This window comes from Urocitellus parryii, chromosome 6, assembly GCF_045843805.1.
Source record: "Urocitellus parryii isolate mUroPar1 chromosome 6, mUroPar1.hap1, whole genome shotgun sequence".
Taxonomy (NCBI): Eukaryota; Metazoa; Chordata; class Mammalia; order Rodentia; family Sciuridae; genus Urocitellus; species Urocitellus parryii.
In genome coordinates this window covers 177,402,277-177,411,537 of record NC_135536.1, presented here as the reverse complement: position 1 = coordinate 177,411,537, position 9,261 = coordinate 177,402,277, and the positions used below count along the sequence as shown (strand labels likewise).

Genomic DNA, 9,261 nt, shown 5'->3' with positions numbered 1-9,261 from the left:
CTGGGCTTCTCCTCAGAGAGGGCCTTCCATGCAAGCTCAGAGTTGCTTTGCTACTCCTACCCCATTCCTGGGAGTTCCCACTCCTCAGACGTTAGCCACTGGCCTGAGACTCCTCCATGTTCCCAAAGTCCCAGCCCATTGGGTGAAACTTTGGCTGAAAGTCAAGAACACCCTAACTAAGATCCCCTACCATCCTATCACATCTTATATTCCTAGAAACCCGAGTAGGATTCTTAGCATAAAATGTGTTGAAGCAGAAATTAGCCTTCAGAAAGTAATTTAACTTTTCTGAATTTCATATTATTTTTCTCTAAAACATGGGTACTAAGAGCACCTTCATCATAGGGTTGTTGTGAAGATAAGGTAATAAATGAGATGGAATCAGGTGTGATGGTACATGCCTATAATCCCAGAGACTCAGGAGGTTGAGACAGGAGGATCACAAGTTCAAGGCCAGCCCCAGCAACTTAGCAAGGACCTAAGCAAGTTGGTGAAACCTTGTCTCAAAATAAAAAATAAAAAGGGGTCTGGGTTGTGGCTTAGTGGTAGAGTGCTTTACCTAGCATGTGTGAGGCACTGGGTTCAATTCTCAGCACCACGTGTCAATAAATAAATAAAATAAAGGTCTATCAACAACTAAAAATTTAAAAAATAGAATAAAAATAAATAAAATAAAAAAGGATGGAGATATGATTCAGTGTTAAAAACACCACTAGGTTAAATCCTCAGTACCGCTTCTCCCCCAAAATGTGATGGAAAACAAAGCCCATGCCTAGTTGACTAGAAAAAGTGCTCACAAAAGAGTAGCTATTACTAATATTTGCCATGTTCTAGGCTAATCACACTTTGGGATTAATTTCATTGATTCCCCACAAAAACCCTATATGAGATAAGTACTATTATTATCTTTGTCCAGAGTTTCAGAGAGATTGGGAGGATTCCCAGAATCTCACAACATGTAAATAGCAGAACCAGGTTTCAAAACCAGGTCTGTCTCCAGAACTTCTGCTTCTGCCCTCTGCCCCAGTACTGGGGATTGAACCTAGGATGCTTTATCACTGAGCTACATCCCCAGCTGTATTTAGTTTTTATTTGGGGACAGGGTCTTGATAAATTTCCTTGGATGGCCTTAAACTCACCATCCTTCTGCTTCAGTCTCCCACGTCACTGGAATTATAGGCATGTGCCACTATGCTGGGCCAGAGCCCTTACTCTTTAACAAACCATGTATAGGGATGTCTGGGTTATTTGACTGATTCTTCCCTTCATCTGTGCACTCAATGGAGCTTACAGAATGCCAAAGTGGCAAGACAAAAATCCCTCCCTTTAAGGAACTCCAAGTTCTGCAGGGAAGACATGATATATTGAAAATGATAGCTTTTGGCTGGGCACGCCTGTAATCCTAGTGACTCAGAAAGCCGAGGCAGAAGGATTGAAAGTTCCAGGCAAGTCTCAACAACTTAGCGAGACCCTATCTCAAAAGACAAAAATAAAAAAGATTGGGGTGTTGCTCAGTGGTAAAGCATCCCTGGGTTCAATTTCCAATACTGGAAAAAAAAAAATCTATGTGCTGGTCCCTACCCCAAGCACTGTGAATAACTAATAGACAAATATGGTACAGTCTAGTTATAATGTAATGGGGGAAGACAGATATGTAGGTAGACAATTTACAATAGGTATAAATAATTAAGTGGTAATAAAAATATGAAAAAAAAAGTATACAGAGTAGAAGAAATGAATTGCTTTGGAGATGGGACAGATAAACTTTGAGCTACCAGAGTGGGTGGCAGCACAGGAAATGCGTGAGGGCAGTTCAGGAGGAGTGTGTGTTTTGGGGGATGAGGGAAGGCTTTGAGGAGAAGATGGCACATGAGTTGGCATTTGTTTAATGGGTGGGTTTTAGGTAGAGGGAGGGTTGGAACAGAGAGATCCTGGAGGCCTAGAAGCCAGTTATAAGGGAATTATAGCAGGTCAAGAGGTAAGGAGACAGTGTTGGAGACAGTAAGATGGAATGAAGGGAGGAATGTCCTAGAAGACTGGTTAAGGGGGGAAGGTCAAAAGGAAAGCCAAGTGTGACGAACCTGGACAACTGAGGGGACAAAAACGAATTCAGCCCTTCCTTAAAGCCCCCCCAAAGAGAATCTGGTGCTGCATTGGTCTTTTGAGATTAGGAGCTGGAGCTATACTTCCATTTCTGACCTAGGAGTACCAGGTGAAGCTTAAGTAGCAAAGCCATACAGCTGGGCTGGGGGATCAGTGACCTTGGGAGCAGCACCATGAAAGGACTCGTGGGTCACTTGGTCACCCAGCCACGGGGGTTGTTTTATTTTGTTATTTGTTTGCAGATAATGGAACCCAGGGCTTCACACATGCTAAGCATGCACTCTACCATGGAGCTCCAGCCCCTAGAGTGAGTTTCATGTTGTTTCATTCATCAGGCACTCACTGACTTTCTACTGTGTTAGGCCATGTCAAGTAAGAACCTATGGGGTTGCCGTTGTGGCTCAGTGGTAGGGCACTTGCCTAGCATGCTTGCTTGAAGCCCTGGGTTCAATCCTCAGCACTGCAAGGAAAATAAAAAAAAATCCAAGAAGGGAGCCTATCTGACTGCTGATTTTTCCGCTGCCAATCATCTTTGTCACAGTGTGACAATTATTGTGTTAGAGGGAGTCATTGGTACTGACTGGGAATCCAGGAAGGCTTCTAGGAGGAGGTGAGTGTCCTTTAACTTCTCAGGATAAGGAGGACTTCCTTCATTTGTGGAAGTGATAAAACATTATTCAGGTGAAAGAAGCAGCTTCCCCAGGTGACCCTGTGGTAAGTTGTCCAAGGGCTCTATAGGACATCCCTAGAAAGGGGGCTCAGTACTTCACTGAGGCACTTTGAGAAACCCTTGAGTCTAACTGGAATTCAGACTTCCCAACTACCAGTTTCCTATGGGAAATCGTTTTTCCAGCCTCCTGCAGGGGCCGCTGCTGCCCCAGGCTGGGGCCACTGCCTCCTAACTCAGCCAATCTGTTCTAAGAAAACTCCGAGGACGTCTTTGCTGGGGTAGTGGCAGGGTACACTCAGTACCTGCCTCTAGACAAGTAGGGGCTTCAGGGTGGCAGTGTCCCCCAAGCCTGAAGAAATCATCTGAGTTCAACCAATGGCATTTGTGGGGAAGGAGGGGTGTAGTGGGCACTGATATTTTTTTCTGCCTCTGGGTCACCACAAGTTTACTAAAATAAAAGAAACTGTGGGTAAATGCTGCCATCTGTTCTGCAACACACACACACACACACACACACACACACACACACACATACACATGTGCCCCCCTCCCCCAAATCGGATCCCAGGCTAGATGCAGGGGTTGAAATTGCTTTTAAAACACTCCAAGGACTTCACTGAAAACCCACACTCCCCATGCTTCTGGGGCTTTGGATCTCAGGGCTCACTCTTCAGCATCTCTCCTTGGGTTGGTAGGGTGGGCTTCTCCAGGAGGCGGAGGTGAAGACCCCTGAGTCTGCTCTGGGGACTGAGAGGCCCCCTAAGCCCTGAGTCCCCCTACGGGGCTCTGTGCCAAGAGCCCCTGTGAGCCATGGCCTCAAAAGGGCAGCGGTGATTTTTTTCACATAAATATATCGCACTTAAATGAATTTAGACAGCATGACATCAGAGAGTAATTAAATTGGTTTGGGTTGGAATTCCGTTTCCAATTCCTGAGTTCAGGTTTGTAAAAGATTTTTCTGAGCACCTGCAGGCCCGTGTGTGTGTGTGTGTGTGTGTGTGTGTGTGTGTGTGTGTGTAAGTATTTTCACTGGAAAGGATTCAAAACTAGGAGGAAAAAAAAACTGGAGCACACAGGCAGCATTACGCCATTCTTCCTTCTTGGAAAAATCCCTCAGCCTTATACAAGCCTCCTTCAAGCCCTCAGTCAGTTGTGCAGGAGAAAGGGGGCGGTCGGCTTTCTCCTTTCAAGAACGAGTTATTTTCAGCTGCTGACTGGAGACGGTGCACGTCTGGATACGGGAGCATTTCCACTATGGGACTGGATACAGACACACGCCCGGCGGACTTCAAGAGTCTCAGACTGAGGAGAAAGCCCTTCCTGCTGCTGCTGCTGCTGCCGCCGCTGCTCCTGAAGATCCACTCCTTTCATGGTTTTTCTTGCCAAGCCAGAGGCACCTTCGCTGCTGCCGCTGTTCTCTTTGGTGTCATCCAGCGGCTGGCCAGAGGATGAGACTCCCCAAACTCCTCACTTTCTTGCTTTGGCACCTGGCTTGGCTGGACCTGGAATTCATCTGCACTGTGTTGGGTGCCCCTGACTTGGGCCAGAGACCCACGGGGGCCAGGCCAGGATTGGCCAAAGCAGAGGCCAAGGAGAGGCCCCCCCTGGCCCGGAACATCTTTAGGCCAGGGGGTCACAGCTATGGTGGGGGGGCCACCAACACCAGGGCAAAGGCAGACCCCGGGCAGACACAGGCCAAGAAGGATGAGCCCAAAAAGCTGCCCCCCAGATCTGGTGGCTCTGAACCCAAGCCAGGACCCCCTCCCCAGACCAGGCAGCCTGCAGCCCGGACTGTAACCCCAAAAGGACAGCTTCCCGGGGGCAAGGCACCCCCCAAAGCAGGATCTGTCCCCAGCTCCTTTCTGCTGAAGAAGGCCAGGGAGTCTGGGCCCCCTCGAGAGCCCAAGGAGCCGTTCCGCCCGCCCCCCATCACACCCCACGAGTACATGCTCTCGCTGTACAGGACGCTGTCCGATGCTGACAGAAAGGGAGGCAACAGCAGCGTGAAGTTGGAGGCTGGCCTGGCCAACACCATCACCAGCTTTATTGACAAAGGGCAAGGTGAGGGGGCGGGTGGCGGGAGGAGCATCTGCATGCACAGAGGGACTCCCTGAGCCCTGATGCTTAACAGGTGGGGGAATGTGTGTGCATCTGGTCCTGCGTGGGTGGGTGTCAGGGAATTACCTTACATATACCAGATCCAGGCTGCTGGCACGTCAGCAGTATAGGGTACCCAGGGATCACCAAGTCCAGTTCCTGCAAGGTGCAGGGGGGAGGGGACACTAAATCCTGGAGAGGAGACAAGACCTGCCATTTGGTGGCAGAGTTGGAGACTTGATTATCCAAGACTTGATTATCAAGCCACGCTCCGTAACTTTATGGGTTGGCCAAACTTTCCAAGCTCCAGGGTTTTCTCAGCAGACAGAGGGATGAAACTTTAGAAAGGTCCCCATAGTTCTGCAACTTTGTCATCAGGACAGGGGGCAGGGGAGGCAGACAGGTGAAGAAAGGAAAGGGGGCATCTTGGAGTCATGGAAGGAGGCATCAGACCTAGGGTTTAACTCATAATGTGACCCTGGGACAGCCCCTTCACCCCTTGGGGCCTCAGTTTCCCCATCTGTCCATCTAGATGGGAGTCTGACTGGGTAATTTATGAAAGTCCTTCAAATGTGAAAATTTTGTGTCCTGTAAACATATTTTTAGTATTAACGCAGGAGAATATCTGCTCTCCTGTGTTTCCCTCTGCCAATCTAGTATTACCATCTCAGCTTTTTCTCTCAACTTGCTGTGTGAACTCAACAAGACTCTTCCCTTTTCAGGGCCTCAGTTTCTCCATAGTGTGAAGAGGGAGGTGGACTGCCTGTTGCTAAGGTTGCTTACAGCTCCTATGCTCGGGTTCTGAGTCTTAGGACTTTGGCTGGCAGGGTGGGGGAGGGGTCAGAGAGTAGGAGAGACTCCTCATTAGAGCTGGCCTGTAGGGGAATGACAGGGGGCAGGAGGGGGGAGGCACAGAGGCAGCAGGTCTGGCCGAGGTGGGGGAGGTGGCCTGGCTGCCTGCCCAGCCAGGGAAAGCTGTGACCCCTTGGGGGCTCATAAAATAAGTCCTTGTGCCCCCCCCCAGCACTAAGGGAGCTTGGGGAGGGGGAGATGGGGAGTTTAAAGGCCTAATTAGTTACCTTCTAGAGCAATATATGAATGTTCCCCAATGGCAAATTGGTATTTAGGAAGGAGGCCATGCTGATACAGAGACATTGCTGAGCTTCTCACACACACAGCCTTATATTTTACACACGTTGAATCACACATGTGCACATGTATACACACTTTATGTACATATGTGGAATCATACACTTACATTCACATACAAGCCCTTCAAATACTCATGAGGCCAAGTGGGCATGGTGGCACATACCTGTAATTCCAGCAGGCCCCAAGGCAGGAGGATTGCAAGTTCAAGGCCAGCCTGGGCAACTTATCGAGACCCTGCCTCAAAATAAAAAGTAAAAAGGGCTGAGATGTAGCCCTGTGGTAGAGGGTTCTGGATTCAATGCCCAACCCCCCCCCACACACATAAATTCATGCAAAATATTCATACATATCTTTGTAACTCATATATATATATATATATATATATATATATTACCTTGCATACTTACAAATGAACCCCATCTCTCTCTCTCTCTCTCTCTCTCTCTCTCTCTCTCTCTCTCTCTCACACACACACACACACACACACACTGTTACACCCTCATCCACCCAGCAGGGGAAGACAAATACACAACAAAATTATTAGACTGGGGAGCCAGGAATTTGGGTTGTAGATCAGCTTTTTCATTAACTTGCTGTGACCTACGTCAAGTCACTCCTCACCTCTGTGCCTCATCTGTAAAAATGAGAACACAAAGATCTTTAAGGTATAGTGGGAGCATCTCAGTATGAGATATAAAAATTCTTGAGTTCTAATTCTGTTTTTTCCTAGCAAGGGACCTTGAGCAAGCCACATAACTTCCCTGAACTTCAGGTTTTTCAAAAAATGGGTAATTTTAATGTATACCCCACTATCTCGGACATAGGATATCATGTTAGATCACGGGCAGGAGAGATAAGTAGAAGGAAGTTGTAAGGCTTATGACTATTATACATAAATCATTGACACAAACAGTTACCCAAATCATCCATTTCCACATTCACAGATAAACACCCTGATTTGGTCCACTGTGCAGGAAGCTCCCTCACTTTAAAAAGGCTCTCAGTGGTTTGATGTTGGCCTCTGACACAGTGGGGAAGAGGTTAAAGAAAATTCTCCTGAGGGGGAAGAGCTTGGGCCTCCCTTGGGGCCTAGAGGTGACTGGCTCCCTCGGTGAGGTTGCAGGACTTGACTTCTGGCTATTCTCTCTAGATGACCGAGGTCCTGTGGTCAGGAAGCAGAGGTACATGTTCGACATTAGTGCCCTGGAGAAGGATGGGCTGCTGGGGGCCGAGCTGCGGATCTTGCGGAAGAAGCCCTCGGACACGGCCAAGCCAGTGGCCCCTGGTGCCGGGCGGGCTGCCCAGCTGAAGCTGTCCAGCTGCCCCAGCGGCCGGCAGCCGGCAGCCTTGCTGGATGTGCGCTCGGTGCCAGGCCTGGATGGATCTGGCTGGGAGGTGTTCGACATCTGGAAGCTCTTCCGAAACTTTAAGAACTCGGCCCAGCTGTGCCTGGAGCTGGAGGCCTGGGAACGGGGCCGGGCTGTGGACCTCCGCGGTCTGGGCTTTGACCGGGCTGCCCGGCAGGTCCACGAGAAGGCTCTATTCCTGGTGTTTGGCCGAACCAAGAAACGGGACCTGTTCTTTAATGAGATTAAGGCCCGCTCGGGCCAGGATGATAAGACCGTGTATGAGTACCTGTTCAGCCAGCGGCGGAAACGGCGGGCTCCGCTGGCCACTCGCCAGGGCAAGCGACCCAGCAAGAACCTCAAGGCCCGCTGCAGTCGGAAGGCCCTGCATGTCAACTTCAAGGACATGGGCTGGGATGACTGGATCATTGCGCCTCTTGAGTACGAGGCCTTCCACTGTGAGGGGCTATGCGAATTCCCCTTGCGCTCCCACCTGGAGCCCACGAACCACGCAGTCATCCAGACCCTGATGAACTCCATGGACCCCGAGTCCACACCACCCACCTGCTGTGTGCCCACGCGGCTGAGTCCCATTAGCATCCTCTTCATTGACTCTGCCAACAACGTGGTGTATAAGCAGTATGAGGACATGGTTGTGGAGTCTTGTGGCTGCAGGTAGCAGCACTGGCCCTCTGTCTTCCAGGTTGGCATATCCTGGGAGCCCCTCCCCTTACTCCTGGAATCACAGAGGGGTCAGGAAGCTGCAGTCAGAGCATCTACACAACCGCACCAAAGGGCATTCCAGCAGCCTTGTTCACTCTGAGTGTGACTTGGGCTCCCCTTCTATTCACAAGTCCCCCATCTGAGGATTTCTGCTCCTCTGTTACTCTGACTGACAAGGACAGTCTAAGGGGACAGACTCTGCATGGGACTGAGACCCAGGAGACAGTGTTTTCCAATGAGACTCAACCTGTAATCTCTCCTAACTTAGGCCTCCTTGGCCTCTGAACTCTCCAAGGGGGACTGGTGCTATCCTGAGCATCTGGTGGGAGAGACACAGGTGTCACCTCCTCTTTGAATCACCTTTGTGCCTGGTGACTTTCAATCTTTAGGGCAGATGAAATGCTGATTGGGCTGGTGTGGGAGAACGGGGAGAGAACTTGGGCAAGGGTAAGGAGTATGAGGCTGTTAGACTGTTAGATTAAAATGTACATTGATGAGAAAAAAAAAGCCAAACTGTGCCTAAAACTGTAGCAAATTTCTTGTTTACTCCAGGGGACCCATAACCCCTCAAGGAATTCCTGACTCAGAGAAGGAGGGTGGGTTGCTTCATGCATGAACTCTGTTTCCCAGGCCCCACCCCCAACCCTTGGAAACTGAAGCAGAATGGGGCAGAGAGTAAGAACTGGGCAGGACCAGTGTTCACCTCTAACCTCATTCCTGTTCTTTCCAAAGGCCCATTGGCCCCTGGGTCCATCTGCTCCATTGGGGCCTGGCAACAAAGTTAGATTTTTACATTCCTTAGTCAAGTTTTTTTGGTGTGTGTTAAAAGAGATCCTTAAATGAGAAAGATACTGGGGATTTCATTTCCTTTAAATGAAATGGAGACCAGGAGCAGTCTAAGTCTCTGGTTCTCATCCAGGAGGCCTTAAAATCATCTCTGATCATTCACCAGCATCTGCCCTGCCCCCATTTTCTCCCATCTTCACAGAATTAAATGGGCAACATTTAAAGGGCCCTCTACTTCTGCATTGGGGAGTCTGGACTGCCAGGAGTCTCCCCTTCCCAATGGGAGCCTCTTATTTTGCCATGACCATTGTTCTTCATATGACCTTGTCTGTGACCCTGCTGCCCTCCAGCTTAGCACCCGCAGTATTCCTTATTGCTTACCCA

The 9,261-nt window shown here is 49.4% G+C and overlaps 1 protein-coding gene across 1 annotated transcript; it reads left to right on the top strand.

Annotated features, from left to right (window-relative positions):
- The first annotated feature begins 4,058 nt into the window (after window positions 1-4,058).
- Window positions 4,059-8,047, top strand: Gdf5 (growth differentiation factor 5). Its single transcript, XM_026383293.2, has 2 exons — window positions 4,059-4,834; window positions 7,173-8,047. The coding sequence occupies exons 1-2, from the start codon at window positions 4,222-4,224 to the stop codon at window positions 8,045-8,047; spliced, it is 1,488 nt and encodes a 495-aa protein (XP_026239078.1). The 5' UTR covers window positions 4,059-4,221.
- The last annotated feature ends 1,214 nt before the right edge of the window (window positions 8,048-9,261 follow it).

Bases quoted from the DNA above. Each gene is read 5' to 3' on its own strand.
- Gdf5 (XM_026383293.2), top strand. From the start codon at position 4,222: ATGAGACTCCCCAAACTCCTCACTTTCTTGCTTTGGCACCTGGCTTGG. The intron at 4,835-7,172 runs GTGAGGGGGCGG...TATTCTCTCTAG, and splicing joins CTTTATTGACAAAGGGCAAG to ATGACCGAGGTCCTGTGGTC.